Source organism: Puntigrus tetrazona, chromosome 5 (assembly GCF_018831695.1).
Source record: "Puntigrus tetrazona isolate hp1 chromosome 5, ASM1883169v1, whole genome shotgun sequence".
In the NCBI taxonomy this organism is placed as follows: domain Eukaryota; kingdom Metazoa; phylum Chordata; class Actinopteri; order Cypriniformes; family Cyprinidae; genus Puntigrus; species Puntigrus tetrazona.
This window is the reverse complement of record NC_056703.1, coordinates 31,382,945-31,406,998: the sequence shown is the minus strand read 5'-3', so window position 1 is coordinate 31,406,998 and position 24,054 is coordinate 31,382,945. Positions and strand designations below refer to the sequence as shown.

Genomic DNA, 24,054 nt, shown 5'->3' with positions numbered 1-24,054 from the left:
TTCTAAAAAAAATAAAATACAAATTATATATATATATATATATATATATATATATATATATATATAATTGTATTTTAATTTTTTTAGTCTTCGCTAAGCTTAAATGACTTTTAGAATTTCGATTTTTGTTTTTATTGTTGTTGTTTTTTTCACCAGTTTTCCACCTTTTTTACAATCAACACTATATTAAAGCTCTTTCTCTTTTTATTTTTTAATAAGCAGTTCTGTTTAAACCTCAGTAGAAACCACGATATTAATAGTAAATATAATAATAATAATAATAATAATAATAATAATAATAAGTAGTTTATAATAGTAGTTTATAATAATAGGTTTAGTTGTCAATGTATTGTTGTCATTTTCATTTATAATAAAATTATGCATTATTAAATTTTAATAACAAAAAATCTATATTATATTATATAACAGAAAACAAATAATCATATCATTTTAGCTTTAACAGATTCAGCAGTCAATTTTTAATATAAACTAAAGTACCGAAAGTGTGAAAATGCCATATTGATTTAAAAATTAACAACAATTATCGTTCTTATATTTAGCGCTGACATTTCCTTTATGAAATGCAAACCCAAGAACAGAATGTGATTGGCTGGTTTATCTGACATGTTGTCCTCATGTTTCCAGGTGAACAGCCCGATGCCGGTGAAGGCGGGTGCTGTGGAGCAGTACAAGCGTGCGTTCGCCCGTCAGAGAGCCCGGGACCTGGCGCAGCACGCAGACACGCTGCTGTGTAAAGACAAACAGATCGCAGCGCTGCAGCACGAGTGCAGACAGCTGGAGACGCAGCTGGGACCGGCCAAGGTATCTCGCAGCAGCTAGCCCTTATTACGAAGAGTGAAATACTCATATTCCCCAACAACAGGCAGACGTGCATGCAAGGTCAAAAAATATGCATTTATTTGTTTTTCCGAACCAACAAGTGGGCAGCAATATGCTAATGTTCAATTTTGACGTCAACATGAAACGGCTTGGGACTTTTTTTAAAAAAAAGACTCGTTTCAGATGATTCAGAGTCGCCTCTTTCTTTTTGAGAGACAATAAGTTTATACACGGTGCACTTTCATGTTTGCGTTCGATCAGATTCATGTCAAACTGTTTCTAGAGTCAGTAACAAATATGCTGGGCCAATTTTAATCAGATAAAAACATAAAAACTCAAATCAAGTGAGACTGATCATCTCTTGGTCAACTGAAACTATTTCTCAGTATCTGTGTTTATTCAGCTCGGCCCTTGTCGGTTGTTCCTATTTTTATTTTATTTTTGAAATTTTGTTATTTATTGGTATTTATTTTTTATTTTTCGTCATAATCTCATGTAGTGTTTTTTTATTATTATTTAAACTTAAAATACCTGACCAAATTTTTGATTGTAAAAATTACTAAATATTTATTGTTATATTTACTGAATATTTTTAGCATGACTTCTATGCACTTGCTCAAATATTATTAAACTGTTCAAATATTTCTAGACTAGTGCATTTTCATTACTGTGACTTCTGTTGCCACCTGCTGGAGATATCCTATACTGAACAACTCATTTGCCAAACCGTGGGGCTGTTTATGTGAACTGCTCCCAAAGCTGTGAATGTGGTTGAGATGATTGATGGCTCTCTCTCTCTGTCTCTGTCAGGGTCCTGTGGGAGTGGGTGAGTTTGAGCGTCTCCTGAAGGAGTCTCAGAAGGAGGTGTTACGTCTGCAGAGACAGCTGTCTGTCACCTCCACCAGAGACCAGAGCAGCTCCGCCACAGAAAACCCTTCAGAGAGCCAGGACCGAGACGCCAGGGTGAGAAAACATCAGCTCTCTGAGACAACACAGGAATGCTTATAAAGCGTAATATATTATTTATTCCGCATTGAGCAAAAAATATGAATACTTTTTTATTAGTAGTATTATTTAGATGCTATGTTGGAGTGGTTTTAATTTGCATATTTTGCATTTTTTTATTTTAAATTTCTGGTGTTTTTGAGATTTTTAAAATGCCCGTTTAGCTTCCATCCTACAAGAAACATTTCTATATAAATTAGTTAAATTTTATTACTTATTTATTTGTTATATTTTATTTCAGTGTTTATTGTATTTCAAAAAAAACCTTTTTATGGTCACATTTTAATTTGACATTTTCTTATTCAGCCTCTTTTAAAATTCTCGTTCATGAAAATGAGTTTGGTTTATTGCATTTTTAGTTTTAGTTAAAATGGATATCACGCTGTTTCCTTTCTTATTGAGTGACAAAAACGTCTGGCTATTTGTATCAGTATCTTAAAGTATCTGACTTATTTTAAAATATTAATTATTAAATATTCTTCATAGTTGATATTTTTCCCAAACAAAGGTTTTGTCAGCTGTATTTTAATTTATTTTATTGCATAATATTCTTTTACGCATGCACTTCTTGTTTGGAATTAAATGATTTTAATTTTTAAAGATAAAAATGTTCTTTTACAGCAGTTTATCATTTTAGTGGTCGGCCACCTCGTATAAAATCTAGGTCGTGGTTCTTGTGAAGCACTTGGAGACCAGTGTGGTGTAATCCTCTCAATCCAGCGGTGAACGGCTGTAATGCTGTTATTGCTCGGCCGTTTCTCTGTGCTCCGAAGTGTCATTGATATAAACGGATATCTAGAGGATTCTTTCACAGGAGTTTTTGACTCTGTGAGTCGGATTATGTTGTGTGTGTGTGTTTCTGTGGGGTTTTTCGGGGCTTATTTTATGTTTACACTCAAATGAATGTTGTTTCTGCTCTTATGTAATGGACTACACCATAATCTGTAATGCTAGCTAATGAGCAACTATACACTGAAACCTGCGTGCGCTTTCCCGTATACAGATGCTCAACTCTCTGTCAACCAATGACGGTGGAGCAACTGGAGCGGACACGTTTTAATTAGCTACATTTATAAACGTTCGTGACTGATGAAAATCCATCAAGATGTTTTTAACTTCACACGGCTGCTTTTGGCTAAAATATGGTCAGAACAGCCCTAAACGAATATGTAGCTGGATTTGACTTTTTCGTTGGATGACGGACTTTTGGCCAGAAGCGATGATTTAAAATGAATAAGTCCCACTGATGGATTGGTTTCCTGCAAACATACTTGTTGATTATTATTTCGTTCTGACGGCACCCATTCGCTACAGGTGCCGAGCAATCGATTAAATGCTACATTTCTCCAAATCTGATGAAGAAACAAACTTCTCTACGACTTTCACGGCCTGTGAGTGAGCAAATCTTCAGCAAAGTTTTGTTTCGAGGTGAACTATCACTTTAAGTCTTAATCAGGTTGATGGCATCGGTGTGTACGTTGTGTGTGCAACACATTTCTATCTGAATGCTTGAGGTCAGTTAGAGAGATGGCCGACCTCCCGACCGCTGGTCTACGTTGCGTTCACTTTACTGACCATTTGAAGTTTCAATCTCGGCCGTCCTCGCCGTCTCTGTAAAGCCCGGATGAGAATGGCGGTACAGGGTAATCTGGTCATTTGCGACACACACACACACACACACAGAAAGAAAAGGGCCATGTTGTGTGCGCTCTAATCCCCTTTGACAGCAGAATGGTACGGTCCCATAATCCTCTGGCTGTTGCCGTGGTAGCGTTGAGAGGGTTTCGGATGGTAGGTACGACTTCAGCCCAAAGCCAACCAAAGATTCCCGAAGCCGTCCCTAACGCGGACACTTTGCTTTCCGTCGGCTCACAGGACAGGGGTAGGTCACTTTTACCTGCTGTGTTCAGACTTTGAGCTGTTGCAGAGAAGAGAGCGTCCTGTAGCCTTGATAATTGCATGTATGCTGTAATGATGTAACATGCATGTGTTATATGAGAGTGTGTGTGTGTGTGTGTGTGCGCGCGCTCGTGCCGTCAGCGCAGGAGCGATTATAACACTCACCTGTCCTCATCGGCGGACGAGCGCTGGCGTCTGATTACGGCCCTTCCAGCTTGCACAGTTGTGTCTTTGCATGCACGAGGCATCATTGTGAAAGAAGAGGCACTTTTAGGCCTAGTTAGGATGATGCATAACAACGTTTGGTGTTTAACTACAAGCCGGACGTGACGGCTTGAATACGCAAACGTATTCCAGTAGCGAAATGCGTGAAGACAGTGCATGCATTTAATGCATGTGCTATAAAAGCAAACCAGCGGCAGGCAGGCCAATCCATTAAGGTGCTTTTTAAAGAAGTGATCTAGTTACCCGTTTCAGTAGTCCACGGGGATTACAGCAATGTGCTTATAGCGAACAGAGGCCGGCGTATGGGGTCGAACAGCCTTAACTCAAATAAAATAGGGCTTAAAGCGAAGGTTCGGTTTCGGATCAGTTTATTTGACTTTGAGTTATAAGTCTTAAAGGTGCAGCTGAATAGGATGATAAGCAAGCGTTAGCTTTAGCCTCCAGCAGGCCTGTGCACGAGGACTAGGCATAAGGCACTTTAACTCATGCATTCTGTCACTTGAGGGTTAGTTTCGCATTTAATTTAGAGCAAAGACAAATATTCAAGTAACTGTTTGTCCGGATCTCTCATAATCAGAACGGGGATTTTTGGCATGTTAGCTTTAAAGCTAATATGCTAATGTTTTACTAAAAGTTGACTAACTTTTTTTTTTTTTTTCCAGATATGCACATTTAAACTTCTAGGGCAATGGGGAAAGGTTAACATGTCGTTCAGCGCACGTTTTTGCCTGGAGACCTCTCTTTAATTCCACATATCAGTGACTTTTAACAGCAGATAGCATGCTGTGGTTAATGACTGGAACGTGAACGAGGGGCTACTTTAAAATTGCGCATAAATCTCAAAACAGTACTGCCGTTTGTAAGGTCATTGATTGCGTTAGGCGTCTTTTTGGGTTCATATGAACACAGGCAATGCACATAAACACAGACTGTTCGTGACATTAGTGCGATGTTCATGAGAATCGTTCATAAGCCAGCTATTTAAGGCAAGATGCTACAAGTAAGTCATTGGGGTTTTTTCGCAATAGTCAAATGCAAAGCTAGCGTTTCTTCTTTCAGACCAGTGAAACATCAAACACGATTCATTTGCATTAAAAGTGCACTACGTGTTGCACTTAATTGTCGTGCTTCTGTAGATTTCAGTTCCTTTACGTATTTTTAAAGGCAATGAATTTTTTTCCCACGTCAGCATTACTTACTTGCAGCAGCTTTATTACCATCTGTATAATATTCATGTACTTTCTTTTGTTTAGCATAAACAAAGATGGTTTTCTAACCTAACGATTGGTCACCACTGACTTGTGTGGTTTGGAAAAAAAAGACTGTGGAAGTCAGTGGAGTCCGTCAGCTGTTTATACGTTCTTCAAAAAGAGTTTGGAAGAACTCGAGCATCCGAAAATGATGGGAGAATGGTTTTTGGGGTGAACTGTCCCTTACAGATGTGCTTTTGAACCTCCACCCAGCTTTGCCCAGCTGTTAAATATTGCCTTTGCATGTGTCTGACAGTTTAATTAAAAGCGCACGCACAAATCTGTCATTATGAGGGTGTTTCAGGGACGCAGGAGTGTGAGCCTGGTCTGCTGGCTACATGCCACTCCTGCGCTTTTACTCCTTTCCTTTAAATGTCCGATCATTTCATCCATTATAAAGGTAAAGGGACAAAAAGGCAGCTGCTTCATCAAGTGGTTTAGAAGAAACGTGCAGCACTCGGTTCTTTATTTATCTTCATTGAACTAAAGTGAGCTGAATAATGATACGGTTCTGTTTTTTAGAGCTTGACGTACTTTAGGAATAGTGGTAACACTTCAGTGATTTATTAAAGCATTTTATTGCATTATATACCTTGTAAGTCCTCTTATGATGCATTGTATAATCTCATGAATAACTGTTACCACAGTTAATATAATACATTATATTATTTGCCTGTTAATTCTTAACACCTTTAGTGCATGAAACCTTCAAATGCAATTCAAGTGAATATATTTAATGCCTTTAAATCTTTAAATGCTACTAGAATATTATATCTTCTCGCAGATTTGCGAAATTTAGAAATATATTTAATGCATTGCTTAGCAACACATTGAATTAGACATCAAGCAGAAAGACTGAAATAGTCGGGGGTTTTTGACATCTTTTTTTTTTTTACAACTTAAAAGAACATTTTTTACCGCATGCTAAAAAAATAGTTGAGAAGACATAATTAGTCAGCCATTAATTCATCATGTGAACCATTTCAGTTCTTCAGATTTCAGCCGAATAGCTGATGAGGCTTTTTATGATGCTGATTGTGAGCTGTTCAGGCAGATTTATCATTTTCATTGATATGTTCACTTTTTTGCATGTTACTGATGCTTAGATTTCGTATTACAGAGCAACAACTCCTTCTTAAGCATTAGAAATCACTTCTGTCGCTTCTTAAAAGAATTTTTGTTATAAATTTGCAAAGATGTTAAAGAAAGTTTTTTTTGATTTGCCATAAAGGTGTATAGAGTGTTGAATGATGCGGGCAAACAAAGTCATTAACATATAAAAAAACGTGAAAAAATGAAATGAAGACATGACAAAGTTTCTGTCCGAGTCTTAGCCGGATTCTAACTCTTTGCTCAATTTTCAGTCCGAGAAAATGCAAACATGTTCCATATGCATCCACACGGTCACAGAATATTTATGTGAAAAAAAGCTAATTCTGCTTATTTCATTAAGCTTTTTGTAATGAAATGCTTATTTGAACAGGTTTCCCACTCCTTTGCAGATTCTGAGCAAAATAATGCATTGTGAATGCTTCTTTTTGTCATTAAAACTAAAAAAAGTGCCTTTTCTAATAAGCACGTTAATGTTAAAATAAAAAAAAAAAAAAAAGTATTTTATAATTTTATATATATATATATATATATATATATATATATATATATATATATATATATATATATATATATATATATTTATTTTATTTATTTATTTATTTTATATATATATATTTATTTATTTATTTATATTATATATATATATATATATATATATATATTTATATATATATATATATATATATATATATATTATATTTATTTATTTATTTATATTTTATATATATATATGAACTCAGCATGCATTTAAAACTTTAAGCCACCGACTTGATTTCAGTTGCTTATAGCACGTTAGGTGTGCTTCATGCTTGATTATTCCATAATTGCATCATTTTTGTTTTGGTGATCGTGACTGTGATTTCTACTTCCTCATGTCTTTGGGGCAGTAAGTGAGAGTGTGTGATGTTAATGAGAGTGAATGCTGACGAAGCTGCCGGACGGCTTGTTGCTGTTTGATCCTGTTACCGGGTCATGGCTTCAGCTGCAGTGGAATAGTTCCACTTAGAGCATAAGTAGGTATGGTCACTAAAATTAGCCGCTAAGGCATTTGACCCTTAACCCGCCGAGTAAAGACGAGCTGTGACCAAATGTCAACTTCTCCCATGACTGATGCTTTCAACTAAACTAGTTAAAAGGATTTTATGAATGCAGTGACGGTAAAGTGTAAATCTCTCAATAACTGCTAATCTGTAACATTTTATTACTTTTTTTCTCTCTAAATATGCAGTTATACTCAGAAATAGGCCATATTATGGAAGTAAAAAGGATTGCATTTCACCTTGACTTTAAGACCGTTATGTTTTTTGCACTGTATCTTCATGAAGGATTTGGCAAACGGTAGAAAATTGTTTTTATGTAAATATCGCTGAAATACTAGCAAATTTCATTAATTGCTGGTTAATTCCACACAATAATAAATAACTGACAATATGTTGAAGTTGAATTGAATTTTCTTGTAGAAATGTATGTTTTTTATATTTTTGTAAATATACATCACGGCGGTGTTTGTTTTATTGATTTATTATTTTTGCTGGTTTTAATGCAAATATGTCATTGAATCTGAAAAGGATGATTTTCATTTTTCTTTTATGAGAATTAGATGTTTTGAATTATAGAAGTGCATGTACACTTTTTGAAGCAAAATATTACTTTTCTTTTTGGGTGTAAATGTTAGCTTGTTGTAGCATATGCTTTATCATATTGTATAGTATGCATGACCCACTGCTGGTTTTATGCTTGGTTTAAGTGTTTTTTGGTTTTTTTGTTTTTTTTTTCAGGTTGCGTTTGAAACCCCGCCCACAGTAGTAGTAGATGAGGCCCCTGTTAAAGGGGAGGAGACTCCTGCAGAGGGGGAGGAGTCAGAAGCACAAGTGAAGCCTGAACAGGGCACAGGCTCCACCCACCAGGAAGAGCAGACCACAGAAGAGCGTCTTCAGTTGCTGGTAAGAGTCAGATGATGACAGGTGTGTGTGTGTGTGTGTGTGTGTGTGTGTGTGTGTGTGTGTGTGTGTGTGTGTGTGTGTGTGCGCGCGTGCACATTTAAAGTGGCACCAAACACTTTTAAATGCACATAATTTGCTAAATCATAATGTAAAAATATCTCAATTCATGTGTCAAATATATGAAAGAAATAGATTAGAAAAAATAAAAATGCACCATCATGAAAAAACCTGGAAATATCAGGAAATGTAAAAAAAAAAAAAGTCTTCAAAAATCCTTAAAAACTCTATGGATGTTGAATTTTTGTAGTTTTGTCCAAAAAAACTTTGTTTTATATTTTGTTTTTTTTTTTTTTTTTTGTCTTTTTACAGTGTTTGCTGTTTAATTAATAATATTTTTTTGTTTACTATATTATTATATTTATTATTTATTAGAAATGTATTAAATATGTTCATTATTGTTTTTTTTGTTGACAAATTATGTTTGACGAATGATGCCAAAAAAATGCCAAAACGGTTAATAATAATGAATATCAATATATTAGTTAATTAAAATTAAGATATTACATTTTTTTTAATTCATGTTGAAAATAGAGAACGTTTCTAGGGTTGTTCGGCTTGTTTTGAAACAAAAAATTAAAAAAAAGATCATTTTAGCCTTGCTTAGTAATTACGAATGAAAGCAAAAGTCACAAGGTCCTCTTTTCATTCATATATCGATGTTTCTGCAGGAAAGTGAGTTGGGCAAGAAGAGGAAAGAATGTGAAGTTCTTGAGCATGAGGTGCGGAAGAGACAGAAACGATGTCTCGATTTGGTGAGTGTTGTTCTCATATTATAATGCTTACAGTGCATGTCCCCTGCATGTCAGGCTGAAAAACACTGTGTGTGTGTGTGTGTGTGTGTGTGTGTGTTCACAGGAGAACCAGCTAGTGGATGAGCGAAGCAGAAATGAGCACTTAGTGGAGGAGGCAGAACTCCTCAGGAGAAAGGCTCAGCTGCTCGACCAGGTCAAATGCTCACAAATTATACAATTGAAGTCAATTAAAAATAACTTTCACACCTTCAGGCCGTCCAGTTTTCGGATGAGTTTGTTTCTTCATTCAGTGTCTCAGAAATGGATGCTCTGCAGTGAATGGGTGCCGTCAGAATCCAAACAGCTGATTGAAAACATCACTATGCTCCAGTCCATCAGCTAACATCTGTTTTTGCATCAGCTTCTCCAGATGTTAACTGATTACTGTGAGCTGTCTGGACTCTCATTCTGACGGCACCCATTCACTGCAGAGCAAGTGGTCAGTGCGTTTATGCTCCCTCTGGGTGCTAAAGGTCAGTGCGATCTGTGCTTCTGTAGTCGCAGGCTGAAAATGAGGAGCTAAAGGAACAGCTCTGTGTTTTGAACGCGCAGCATAGTTCAGTTCTGGAGGAGAACCAGCGACTCCGTGCAAAGCTGGAGAACCTAGAGCAGGTCCTAAAGGTAAAACACCCACGTTCGGTGCGTTTCTCGGCGCGTTCACTTTGCGCTCAGTGTGTAATCGACGTGCGTGTGTGTGTGTGTGTGTGTGTGTGTGTGTGTGTGTGACGGCAGCACATGCGAGAGGTCGCCGAGCGCAGGCAGCAGCTGGAACTGGAGCATGAGCAGGCACTTGCTATCCTCAAGTTCAAACAGGATGAAATCAAGCGACTCCAGCGGGTCAGTCTCACTTTATCATCACAGTACCTCTGTAGTTATATATCACGTTGGTGCCTCGTATTCCTGAATGCAAACCCCGACGATCTGTTGACACAGGTTGTAATCAAGGGTTATGTGATAAATCACATTTTTGCATATGTATAATGTTAATGTATTACGCGGGGTTAGACCAGAGTGTCAGTGACAATTTTGTGTACATTTTTATTAAAATTGTATAATATTTTATGTAAATAAGTTATTGTTTATATTGTTGGCTCTGTGCTTATATTTGGCACTTTGGATAAAAGCATTTGCTAAATAAATTTATCATTTCAGTTATTATTTATTTTATTTTTCGATTATTATTTTTCATTAGCTAAAATTTATTAGACCATTTTACTCATTATTAATAGTGCTTATTTCCCTTATTAATTAATTTATATATTATTACATGTCAAAGGTGAAATTTAAGTGTTTAAGTTGTCATTTTTTTAATTATTTATAGTTGGCTCTACATTTCTACATTTCTTATTTGTAGCGTCGAATATAAGCTTCTGCTGAATTAATACATGTAAAAGTATAATTTGAATGAATATTAATTTATTAAACTTTTATTATTTATTAAAAATTATAATTTTATTTTTGAAATTATATTTATATTTATTGTTGGCCTTATGATAATAGTTAAAAGCGTCTGCTACCTGAATAAATGTACATTTATAATTAAAAGTATTATACGTTTTTATTACATTCTTATTACATGTTATTTACTGATATTCTATTTATTAAATATTTTAGTTATTATTTGTTGTAGGCTTTGTGACTATTTTATAACGTTTGTCCCTGTTGATAAAAGCATCTTCTAAATGCCAAAATAATTGATTCTCTTCCTCTGAACATTATAAGAATAGATGCATGTAAAATGTATAAATTATATATTTATAATTATATATTATTTGTCAGCAATGCAATGTTTTGTCAGCTCTACACATGATGAATCAGATATTTCTGTTTGTGCTCTGCCTCCCCAGGCTCAGTTATTTGCTAAAAGAGAACATGAAGGGGTCGTGCAGATGCTGGAGGTGAGTTTCACGTCTCCTTGTTCCTGTCGTGACAATTTAAATGACGTTAACCAAAGAGCTGCGATGAGTGATTGATAGAAAATGTCTGTTTGTGATGCTTGGGGTTTAACCGAGTCGTGTCTTTCTCAGGATCTGGTGCAGCTCGTATTGCACAGAGAGCTGGTAGAGTACAGCGTGTGCACTTCCTGTTTGATGTGTTGCATTTCCTGTTTCTCTCTCTATCTAAATTGCATCGCTGATGATCGTATTTGCAACCTGCAGAGGGCTCTGTCTACCCACTAGTCCAATTTTTTAGATGTTTTACATGCAGTATCGCCAAAAACATCTATTTAAATTTTAATACAATTACATAAATGCAATATATGCACCGAATTAAAATGCAGTATTAAATATTACTTCAAGGTGTGAAGGAACATTAATAGCGGTGGTCAAAACAGGAATTTACTTTATTTTATCCAAAGTAACTCATATTGCATGTGACCTTTACACTATGTCAGTGTCAGATGTCTTGCTTGACTGACCTTGCGTTGGATCTAGAAACATACAGTATGCAGAATTTCACTCAAAACTGGGAAATAACTTGAGGTTTTCGATACGTTCAACAGTGATGCAGTTCAACAGGTCCTGGACTGCAGCATTAATCATCTAATCTAATATCTGCTCTGACTGCTTTTGAAATGTTTCCTCTCTCTCTTTCTGTCCTATACTTTGTGTTTTGTGGCCGCTAACCAGAATACACTGGACTGCATGCAGGTATCAGACCCGCTCAAAACATGCTTTTATTTATTTCTTGCTGTAGTTTCTAGAGCTTGTGTGTGTGTGGTTTGTGCAAGCCGTTTTAGGTTTTTAAGTTTTAGCAGTGCAGCAGGGACAGCAGAAACAATCCTGTTTTATTAGTTGCTGCTGACCGGCTTTTTGTGTTCAAGTAAGCGAATGCGTTTATTTTCTATATAAAGTTTTGAAGTTAAATGTGACACACAGACTTTTGAGGTGAGAGTTATACAGGAAGCTCTTTATTTTTAGAGCATGAACAAGTGACAGTCGGCCAGTTAATGTGTGTGTGTGTGTGTGTGTGTGTGTGTGTGTGTGTGTGTGTGTGTGTGTGTGTGTGTGTGTGTGTGTGTGAGCGAGCGAGCCTTGTGCTCTCAGTGTGCCAGGAAACTGAACCACAGAGCCGGAAGTGAAACTAGCTCACCGTACTCTCACAAACACTTGAGTTTTTATTACTTTTACTACATTCGTGTTTTATATTCAGCAAAATGGCTTATTTTTATTTATTTTTTACAAAGAATGTGCATGTTTCGTATGATTACAGCTGGTTATTATGGTTATTCTGGTTACACTCTACATGTTTATGATTTTCTGGGTTGTAAGGTTCATCAACATAAATATTAACATATCCAAGAACCATAAAAATGAATGACTGTTGTTTCAAATAGCTATATATTTTGAGCAGGAATGTGCTGTTACTGATTAGACTTAAGGTTTTATTTATACGGAAAAATAATTTTGTATATCATTAATATACATATGCAGATACACACACACACACACACACACACACACACACACACACACACATATATATATATATATATATATATATATATATATTGTATATATATATATTGTCTAAAAAAACCTACACACTAGGTGTTTATGATTTTATGAGTTTTAACTTTCAATAACACAAATATTAACATATTAAATTATTCCAAAATAAAGTTTGTGGTTAATGATTTGAACACACTATGAACTACAAAACTTAAACAATAAACTTAAGACTTTTTGGATGATACCAGTAAACGTAGCAGTGAGTGTATGTACATATATATATATATATATATATATATATATATATATATATATATTTTATATATATATTATATATATTTTTTTTTTTTTTTTTTTTTTTTTTTTTTTTTTTTTCTGCAACTCCATGAGATGTGATTTCTTTAACGATTTGTTGAAACTTATTAACTTTTTTTTTCCATTGAGATTAATATCCTGAAGTTCACAAAAATTATTCCTAGCTCAAATATTAGTAGGCTAGGATAGGACAGGAGTAGGATATTTTTGTTTAAACGATTAGTCTATAATTCGACACGAGACTTGCCCAAGACTTGTAGATGTCATCTTCATTGCATAATATAATCCCGTGCTCTGATTGGCTAATCCCACATGTGCAGTGCGCCATTCATTGCTTTGGCTGACTAATAGCATTTGCATTTCTTCATCAGACAAGCCCTTAAATGAACGCCCCTCGTGAATATTAAGTAACATTTGCATATGAATGCCGACCCTGTGTGCAGGCAAAAGTTCGGGAGCTGGAGGAGAAATGCCGCAGTCAGAGCGAGCAGTTTGGGATGCTGTCACAGGAACTGGACAAATTCAGAGTTCAGGCCTCAAAGATTGACCTGTCGGGCCCCGGCCTGCTGTCCAGCCCCAGCCTGACCCAGCTGACCAATGGGGTCGTCCTGTCTGGTGAGACCGGTACGCTAAAAAACAGAACGCTACGCGGTTTTTGCATCGAATCGATGTTTGCAGTGTTGCCGAATGATTTTGCAGCTGAGGCAATTAATTGAACAGCTGTAACCGTTTTGCTGCTTCGAGCGTTCGTTCTGGAATAACGGAGTTCCTGCCTGAACAAAAGCGGCGGTTTTTCTTGTTGTTTGGCAGTGGTTTGTTGTGATTGTTTACAGATTTCGGTCATGTGCGTTGGTCCACTGATGTGAGAGAGTACGGTAGCCTAAAGCCTAGTGAGCTACACAGACATCCTAAATCAAATACAGCTAGTCATGTGAACGATTCGAAACACTTTATGAGACTCGTATGGTACAGTAATAAAAATATATGACCAAATCAAATTAATGGTAACACTTCTATGAAGCCTGTATTTAATATGCATTGTAAGGGTATTCTTAAGGCATTATAATGAATGCATAATGCATTATAAAATGAGTAATCATAAAAACTATTATAATACATTATACTTTTTACCTATTTGTGATAACTATAACTTTTAAGAGCATAACACCAAATGAACACCACGTTACTTCTACTTTATTTATAATGGACTATATCTTATCTTAACATCGTTTATTTTAAGATCTGCACAGTATCTTACAACATCTTGTTAGTGGTTAGGTGTTTCCTGTGAGGCTAACATCGAGGCTAGCTAATGCTTTCAACTGAAAAAACAAATGCAATGGTTATTATATAAAGCTAAGAGTATTAGTAGACTTCGGTAGGGCGGGTAGAATGATCTTATAGCATCTTTTAGTATCTTTTCAAATAAAGTTAGTACTAATACTCTGAAAGCTAGTTGACAAGGCTGTCTAAAGGGTGCTATCGAAATGAACCGATATTAAAAATGTTCAGAGCAAACGTGTCATACACATACATCTGATATATTGTATTATTATTATTACTTATAATTGCTTATGATTTGTCTGCTTTAAGTCAAGCAACATCAGTAAAAAGGTATGATACGAGACTCTAAGTAGATAAATGTTTGTGTTTTAAACTCTTTAAAAGCTATAGCCACCAATAGATAACTGTTATAACACATTAAAACAGTTCTTATGAATATTCATGAGATGATACAACACATTATAAAGTTATTGATAATGCACAATACACAATATAGTAAAGAGTTCAAGAACATTACAAAATTTATAATTCTTTCTATTCATCAAAGAGCACTGAAAAATAAACGTTTGCACAAAAATATTGGGCTGCACGTCTGTTACGAAGATTATGTAGTAAATGAACTGGTTATTTTGTGTAATATGTAACCGTTAAAATCCTGGCCCCAAACTTGAACGGTTGTGAATCCTTAGTGAGTGTAGATAACTCGAGACACAGAATTAGGCCAAAACAAGCTGCGTTTTAAGTACCGCCGCTTATCTTTTGCGCCATCTCTTGTGTCAGGTCACACCTATGATGCTTCATCATGTCTACGTCGGCGGCTCACTAGGTTTTGGAGCACAGCCTAAGAATGAGTGTCTGAGATGCATAAGTGGATTGCGTCTGCATTATCCCCTCTTTTTCCAGGCACAAACGCCTCATGGGAAGACATCGCGTTCTGGAGTTTGGAGGGTAATGAAGCCCTCTGTGACGCCTCTGAGCCTGGTACTATTGAATTCAGTGTCTGCCTGCATGAATAACGCATGGAGTGTGACCGCAGTGACGGTCACATCCATGAAGAGGTTATTACGTGCAGTCCTGAGCTAGAGCTGGGTGATATGGAGTCGATCATAACGCCCACCCCTAACCCGAACCACGACATAAAGCTCTTTGTTTTGTTGTCAGTGTGTTGATGTTGGCGACGCTCGCGGATCTCGCCTTGTTAACGTAGGTTTGGTTTTGTGTTTTGTCATATGTAAATAATTTGGTTTTTGTCATGTCACCACTTGCAATTGGTAGCACACTGCATGACTCTCAGCTTTGTGAGGATATGATTGGCTGCTTCATTCTGATGGACCAATCAGAATTCACCACGGTGACCTGCGCTTAACGACAGCTGCTACTTGACTATGTTCACAATGGTGTACAAGTATATTCATTATTGCATTACTATTTTTGCAGTAATGCTTATTTATACATAATAAAATATCTATTTGATTTATTCCTTTGATAAAAGCTAAATTCTAAACATTATGAATCTTATAGATCACTTTAATGCATCCTTATGAATATGTAAAATAATTGCTGTCTCTTTGACTGTATATTCATTATACAATCCCAAAAAAGGTGTCACTGTTTCCACACAAATATTAAGCTTTAATAAGAATAATTGAGTAACTAATGGTTGCTAAAAATGCACCTTTACTTGTCGCATGAATTGATTTTACAGTGTTACTGTTTTTCTGTATTGTTATAATGAACACAAATTCTAATCAAAAAGAGCAATTTATCACACAGTCCAATTCACTAACAGTAATATCAGCTTTTGAGCTTTTTTATGTTTTTGCATTAAATCGTATTAGAATGTATAGTAACTCTGAATATTTCTATGATAATTAATCATTTCTTATTACTTAGTAACGTAAACATACTGCATCGCTGTGTGTTTCAAGGACTACTTTTACTAATTAAACTGAATGCGGTATGTAACGCCGTTTGCCGTAATCACTCCATTCTGAACATAGTCCTGATCTTTCTGGATGCATTATAATGTTTAACACACAAATAACAGCATGTTTAAATGTTAACGTGCACTTGTTAGTTTCTGCTGTGCATTTTTGTGTCTAATTAATCCTCTGTAATATAATGAATACTATTAAAACTGAAAATGCTCAAGGAGAATGGCATTTTTTTTATCAGGCAAATAATGCATGAATGTGAGCAGAGGGAGGAGATGAAGGTCAGAGAGTGCTTTGATTTCTACTATAGTGACAGGGGTCGTGACCCTTATGCCAGCAGATGGCTTTCACTTAATCAGCCTTGATTCTAACCTGTAGGTCATAGGGGTCGACTATACACATGAACACATACATGTAAACCAGAGCTCAAAGCATTATCCCACATCTGCACACACACACACACACACACACACACACACACACACAGGCATGTTTAGCTCACCGTCTCATTGAGGACATACTAGGGATGCACCGATGCAAAATATACCAGCCGATAACGATAGCCGATTATTCAGAATGCTATCTGTTGATACCGATAGTTTAGTTTTCTTTAAGACAAAATGATCTCCCAGTTAGTTCTATAAATTTGGTGCGTTGTATTAGAGGTTAAAACTTCACACCAAGTTGTTATTTTCAGTTCTGTTTTTAGCTAACTTTACTGCGGTAAACGCAGTGTTAAGTATCTATTTTATGAGACATGGTACAGTTCAGTAAGTGGTACTTTATCTTTGATCAACTTCTGATGTTCATGAATGTATGTTGAAATTTGTGATAAAATGGAAATTATTCGAGAGCTGAGACTTTGTATCTTATCAAAAAGCATTATCGGTTGGGAGGCATATTTCAAGTAATATTTGGGTTGAACGACGGGTGGCTCAAATAGAAACTTAATGCATTTTTAACGGTTTTGAAGTTGCTTTCCGATAGCTGAACGTTCTGATATCTGAATCAGCCGATACCGATTATCGGTATATCAGTGCATCCTTAGGACACGCCCCAAATCTCAATATCATATTAAATGTATAAACGGCGTTATTTTAAGTTGTACTTCTCTTGAATCATTGCCTGTTAGATGTGGCTGCGGTTTTGCGGACGGGCTCCACTCCACACGCAGCTGAACTGTCTCGACCCGAACGCTCACCGACCGTCAAACACCGAGAGCTGCCTGCCATCAGTGTGAAGTCCGGCTCCACGTCCAGCCCTACGCCCCCCAGATCTGAGACCACTCACCTCTCACCCAAATCTGCTGGATCTCACCCGGCCAGCCCCCGAAAGGCCAGCCCTACACATGAGGTGAGAGGAGCCACCAGCGTTCACGCGGATGCGATTTAGCAGACGCAAAAACAGACCGTGTTTGTAATTTAAAGTGCCAGGTTCTGCATTGAAATAAATGTTAACAGAAATAAAATAAAAACATATTTTTTTAGTTTAGTTTATTTTAGAAATTGAGTTGCTCTAAAACATTAATGCAATGTTAAACAAAATGACTTTAAAACTCAATTAAAAAGGTAATTAAATAAAATATACAAGAAAGTTTTCTAGTGCAGCAAACGTTTTGAAAAATCTTTTTAAAAAGTAATGAGTAAAAGCTAAATAGACTTATAAAAATAACTATTAGTAGAGATATATTTATAAATAAATAGACATAATAAAAAAGACAAAAGCAGAAAAAAATGTAAATATTTAAACCAAAAATTACTAAATAAAATTGCACAAACTTTAAAATGTAAATAAGTTTTAAAAATCTGAAAATAAAAATGTAAAAGCTTTAAATAATAAGTACTATACTAGTAAAAATATATAAATAATATATATTTAATGAAAATTAATAAAAAAACAGTAAATATTATAATAGTATATAATATGAACAGGTTTTATTATATTAATTAAATTAAATAAAATACAGTGTGTGTATATGGACTTTAATGTTTTTAAAGACTAAGTTACAAACATAGACAGATGCAGATCTGATTGTTTTGCTGCACTGTTTGACGTGGAATCATCTAGAATGCTGGTGATTTTTTTTTTGTGGTTCTGTCTGAGTTAGATTTTATGAATGAGTTTACGTTGAAGTGTTTGAGCTTTAGCTGAGAAGTTTAGGAACTGTTCCTGGGTCAGAGTGCAGGCACTCTCGGCGCGTGTGCAGCTGTCTAAAGCTGATATTCAGTGAGATAATCCTGAGCAGTGCTGCTGGATTATGAAGGTTGTAGTAGTTGTAAGTGATTATCCATAAAAGGTTTTACCCTTGAGCTATAAATACTGCCTGCATGCCTCCATTTACTTCTTACTCCCAGCAGCACTATATTTAGATGATTTCAGCAGCTGACTCTGGAAGTTTATTAAACCACAGACCTATTAGTGTTGTTATATGAAGCAAAATGTATATGCTGCGAAATGTAAGATAAATAAGTTTAATGTTTTTGCTCTTTTTTGCTCATGGTTTTTAAGATGAGGGCATCATGCAATCTGCCCATGTATATTGCATGATGCTCATTGGTTTTACTATCCTGTGTGTTCAGTATTCTGAGTGTGTGTTGTGTTGTGTATTTCAGGTGGACACTGCTAGTGAAGTTGAGGAGCTGGATATTGATGTTTCTCCAACGCCGTATTTGGTCAGTAAAGGAGCAGCGAAACTCCAGGTCTTCATCGCGCGGTACAGGTAAACAGCATTAAAATTCATGATTTCATTGGTTTCTGCTTACGAGCTTCCAAACCTGGTCTAAGCTGCCGTGATCTCAACAGTGTCGTGGAGAAAATCAACCTACTTGATTTATACAGTTGTCTCTGCTTGTTTTATTGTTTAAATGCAGTTACAATCCCTATGATGGTCCTAATGATAACCCAGAGGTCGAGTTGCCCCTCACAGCAGGAGAGTACATTTACGTCTATGGAGACATGGATGATGATGGCTTTTATGAGGGTGAGTTTATTTATTACCATTATGATCATCATAGTGAAAAACATTGAATAGACATTCTAGCTTGTAGCTTTCTTTTGTGAACCTGGCCTTGTTTTATTGCTATCAATATTTACATTTTTTACATTGTTAAAATAATTGATTTTTAAGTAGTACTAAAGTGTTTTTTATAATAAATGCTGAACATTTTTTATAAAATTGGTTATCATAAATTTACTTTAAGTATTTTTGCTTGCCTTTTACATTTTTAAATCTTCGATTTTAGTAATGAATAGTATCACAAAGTTTCATAAATGTTAAAGTTTTAGTTTTATAAATTCCAAATGTTTATCCATGTTTATTTATATATAAACATATAACACATAATTGTGTGTGTGTGTGTAATTCTCATCACGCTTTTGCCCAGAAAATTTAAAAATCTAATTCAATTCTTAATTCTAAACTTCTAAAATCTAGTTTACATTTCCTTCAGCAGCACTTCCTCTAACTACTTCTTTCTGTCACCCTCTGCAGGCGAGCTGATGGACGGCAGAAGAGGCCTCGTTCCCTCCAACTTTGTGGAGCGAGTGTCGGACGATGACTTCATGAGCTCACACCCTCACCAGGCCGGCGATATGTCCCATAATTCCTTCCAGGAGAGCAGCTTCCACAGCGGTAGTGAGCGGCTGCACCAACACCACTTACGCTTCGCCCACAGCGCCTCCGAGAGGACAGAGACCTCCACGACAGCCTCGGCTCCTCCTGACAATGCCAAAGCGAACCCCGCTAACCCTGCCCTGGCCGTCCCGCTCACCAACGGCTTAGACTTGGATCTAGAGGAGGTTGGGGTGGACACTGTGCCTTACCCCCGCAAGCTAGCACTAATCAAGCAGTTAGCCAAGAGTGTCATCATCGGCTGGGAGTCTCCGCTTGTCCCGGCCGGCTGGGGTTCTGTGTTTAGCTATAACGTCTACGTGGACCACGAGTTGCGACTCAATGTGCCATTTGGTACCCAAACGAAAGCCGTCCTGGAGAGGCTGGATTTGGCGCAGAAGGCGTATCGGATTGCGGTGCAGTGCCTGACGGAGCGAGGCAACTCGGATCAGCTGCGTTGCAGTGTGCTAGTCGGACGGGACGTGAGCGTAGCGCCGACTCACCTGCGCGTTGAACGCATAACGGCTACCTCAGCCAGCCTAACCTGGCTGCCTAGCAACAGTAACTATGTGCACATTGTGTCTTTGAACGACGAGGAGTGTGAGCTGGTAAAGGCGGGATGCTATTCACTGTGCCTCAGCAACCTCACACCTAACATGCAATATAACGTTAAAGTGGAGGCCAGGCCGCACCGCACAGCCTGGGAACTACCGCCGGAGTGCCGAGAACGCAAAACCACAGTGACCTCGTTCACAACCCTGACTGCAGGTAAGATGTAGAGATTCACTTTGTATTTAGAGCAGCGTTGGGGGTAACGTGTTAAGAGGAATGTGAGTTTTTTTAAGCAACAAGTTACACATTACTTTTTAATTTAGAAGAAAATGTATATTTTGGTTTTGGGAGTCACTGATTTTTAATAATCTGCATTTATTTTGGTCTGATTGGTTCTTTTTTATTTCATCATAAAAAAAGCAGCCTTGTGAAAAAGAATGAATTTGCCGTTTCATTCAGACCAATGCGAAAAGACCAACAAGTAGGCGGGACATATGCAAATATTTTGTGTCAACATGAAACTGTTTGTGAACTTGTTTCAATGTTTCGGAGACAATCACTTTATACATAATGCATTTTCAGATGTAAAAACAGTTTTAAAAGGATGTTTTCATTCAATTAGAGCTCTGTTGCACACTGCATGAAAACTCATTTTCAAAAGACCCTAATAGGGGCACTTTAAAGCAAAAAAGAAAGCCCTGCACAGATTTAAAAAGTAACTAAAAGGTAACATAACACATTACTTTTTCATAAAAAGTTACTAAGTAACATAATTACAGTTTTAGGGAGCAAAACAATATTGTAATGCATGACTTTTAAAGGTAACTTACCCCAACACTGATTAAAAGTGCTTTTTAATCTAATGTTAGCTTTAACATCCTTTGGTCTGACCTTTACCCTTGTCCACCAGGTCCTCCTGATGCTCCTCTGGATGTACAGTTGGAGCAGGGCCCATCTCCAGGAATAGCTCAGATAAGCTGGCTGCCTGTTACTATAGATGCCGCTGGGACGTCCAATGGTGTACGAGTCACTGGCTACACCATCTATGCTGACAAGAAGAAGGTGAACCAAAGTCTATTTTGTACTGTAATTTCTACAAGAGCTGCAAGATTAATCAAAATTAAACTGCAATCGCAATTATGCAAAATCAGACTGCTTGGTTCTGTGATCAGTAGTAAATACTGCTCCTTCCGAAGGTCATAAGGCTGAAAGACTGAAAATTCAAATATGTCCTACAAACATAAGGTGAAGTTCCAGGAAATTCCTTTAGTTGACCCGAATAAACAGAATATTGAACTGCTATCATTGATTCAACGTGACACAACTATGACATGTGATTTAAGTTAAGTGGTTTAAGTTAACAATAACCAATAAATAATTTTTTACAATGTGATGCTAATCAACTTAGCCTTTAACGCTGCATAGGATACTATTGAATAATAAGCTCCATGCCTTATTCTGTGTAAGAACCCACACCAGGGCTGGGATAATACATAGATGCATTGTGAATCGAGAAATTACTCTGCATTCATTCTGAGATTTTCCATGCATTGCGAGTCATCTAGAATTGATTTCTTTCTTAGTTTTAAACATCAGATGGCGCTGCATGATTTGGAAACAGCTGTACTCTGCTTGTTTCTAAATCCTGAAACACACCTGAATCTAAAATAATCAGTCATAAAATTCAAAAAGGCTAAAGAGAATTACAATGGTGTCCACGATCTTTGCATTAAGCATGCTGAGCTGAGATAAAATTACACGGCTCAGCAGAACTCACAAATGCTTTTCAGCCCTCTTATTCATTAGCATTAGAGTGTCATCTGTTGTTAAAATATAGGCTCGTATCGCGATGCATTGTGAAAATCTTTGAATCTGTCTTTGAATCTGATTTTGATTAATAATGCAGCCTTAATTTCTACAGTTGCATGTAAAACTCTCTCACCTCTGTCTTCAGGTATTAGAGGTGTCGTCACCCACAGCAGGCAGTGCTTTGATTGGTCCATCTCAGATCCAAACATTACAGGCGGCCCATGAGCTCACCGTGCGGACCATGTCAGCTTATGGTGAGTCGGTGGACTCATTGCCGGTGAATGTGCCCGCCAAATTGCCTGCCATCATGTCCGGTGCCTCATTGCCTCAATGCCAGTCTGTGCCAGCCACCGCCAGTGTCCTCACGGCCAGTGCCAACCCAGATCCTGCTGTCTGTGCCACATCTCTCTCTGCTGCCAAAATGCCCATTCTGCCACACTCTGCTACACTGGACGAACACGCCACTGGTCCTGTTCGGGGAGTCTATGTCAATACACCAAATGCAACCACTCGTGAGGCATCTCCTGCTTCCTATGTAGAAGCCTGGGCAAACCCAACATCAGCTCCATCCATGCCAGCACAGCAGGCACTTTCGCTATGTGCCTCACATACTAATTCAGCGGTAAGTTTAAACTATATGCAAAGAATATGCAAAAATAAAAATGGTTCCATCGTTTTCCCGCTTGTGCCAGTTTCTTTAATCTGTGTAATGCTAAATGAAGTTTTTAGCAGTACGTCTGAGACAATTATTGTGGATTTATGCCATCAAAATCCATAAGTGATAAAGAACACCATAAAAGTATTGTAAGTATTCTGTATGACTAGATAGCAAAAAGTAGTGACGCATAATGGACAAACCATTATTCACTGAAAACTGCCCTCTGCTTCGAATGCTGGGGCATCCCATTTTTACACAAAATTCTCACACAGTATTACTGTATATCTTCACAAAACATGTAATACAACCTTCCCATTTGAAGTTATTTTTTAGAAAACCCTTTTCACTAGAATTTAGATCTTTAAATTTTGGCCTAAGACCAGTAAGCTTTTGCTATAACCTTTATTCACTGCTTAACTCTGTCTGCATTCTTAATATAGCATAGTTTTTTTTCTTGAGTAGGTTCAAATACATTGTCGTTATTCAGAGATCTGGGATGCATAGGTTATGGTTATTATTGAAAAATTGGTTGAAAATAAGTATAATATCTGAGAAGTAGTATGTGTAATCTAATAAGACATCTCCATCAACAGGTGAGTGTATCTACACCCATGGTTACACCTGTACACTCGATCGTGCCTGTTTCTGTTGCTACACCAACATCCATGGCCGTACCTATTCCCTTGACCACACCGGGACCCATGCCAACATCAGTGTCCATGGTGGTGCCATGTCCTGTAGTCGTGCCGGCACCAACCACCATGCCTGTGTCCATGTCTGCGCCTATATCTGCACCTACACCTGCACCTATTGTTGTACCTGCATCAGTGTCAGCACAGTCCAGTGTGGCTCCCGCTGTGCAGAACCCAAGCAGAGAGACAGACAGCCCAGGAGGCCTGCGACCTGTTGCCTCCCTCTCTGATTTCTTGGAGGACCCACGTGCCAAACTTCACACTCCACCACCACCCAGTACCACCTGCCCCAAAGTCAACATCCCAGGAAAGGACCCTCTTGATATCCCAGATACGCACCCACTGAGACCTCCCAATCCATCACCCTTTGAGTCAGAGCCTGAGGAGGACAGGGAAAACACCAGGCTTGTGTCCATTGAGGAGTTTCTGCGGCCTGTCCCTCAACCTCGAATAAAGGTCAGTTTCCAAAACAGACCATGTGTGTCCCTGTGCAATAGTTAGCACTTTGGACTGCACTTATTTTGAGTATCTTACCATTGTCCACAGAGCTAATCTCCCTTCCTTTTATAAACAAATGTATTTTTTTACATGTGTTGTTCAGGGGCAGGGGTGCCCAGTTGCT

General features: G+C 37.3%; 1 protein-coding gene across 1 annotated transcript in view; it reads left to right on the top strand.

Moving 5' to 3' along the window:
- LOC122345520 (peripheral-type benzodiazepine receptor-associated protein 1) overlaps nucleotides 1–24,054 on the top strand; it is an 84,699-nt gene that overhangs the window by 47,510 nt on the left and 13,135 nt on the right. The window contains exons 5-22 of the mRNA XM_043239725.1: nucleotides 646–822; nucleotides 1,651–1,803; nucleotides 8,111–8,275; nucleotides 9,004–9,087; nucleotides 9,191–9,280; nucleotides 9,625–9,747; nucleotides 9,859–9,963; nucleotides 10,974–11,024; nucleotides 11,154–11,186; nucleotides 13,337–13,517; nucleotides 15,081–15,158; nucleotides 17,244–17,464; nucleotides 18,724–18,830; nucleotides 18,982–19,091; nucleotides 19,602–20,489; nucleotides 21,184–21,335; nucleotides 22,228–22,704; nucleotides 23,334–23,888. Of these exons, the coding sequence (XP_043095660.1) occupies nucleotides 646–822; nucleotides 1,651–1,803; nucleotides 8,111–8,275; nucleotides 9,004–9,087; nucleotides 9,191–9,280; nucleotides 9,625–9,747; nucleotides 9,859–9,963; nucleotides 10,974–11,024; nucleotides 11,154–11,186; nucleotides 13,337–13,517; nucleotides 15,081–15,158; nucleotides 17,244–17,464; nucleotides 18,724–18,830; nucleotides 18,982–19,091; nucleotides 19,602–20,489; nucleotides 21,184–21,335; nucleotides 22,228–22,704; nucleotides 23,334–23,888 (3,750 nt within the window). The remainder of the gene's footprint in view (nucleotides 1–645; nucleotides 823–1,650; nucleotides 1,804–8,110; nucleotides 8,276–9,003; nucleotides 9,088–9,190; nucleotides 9,281–9,624; nucleotides 9,748–9,858; nucleotides 9,964–10,973; nucleotides 11,025–11,153; nucleotides 11,187–13,336; nucleotides 13,518–15,080; nucleotides 15,159–17,243; nucleotides 17,465–18,723; nucleotides 18,831–18,981; nucleotides 19,092–19,601; nucleotides 20,490–21,183; nucleotides 21,336–22,227; nucleotides 22,705–23,333; nucleotides 23,889–24,054) is intronic.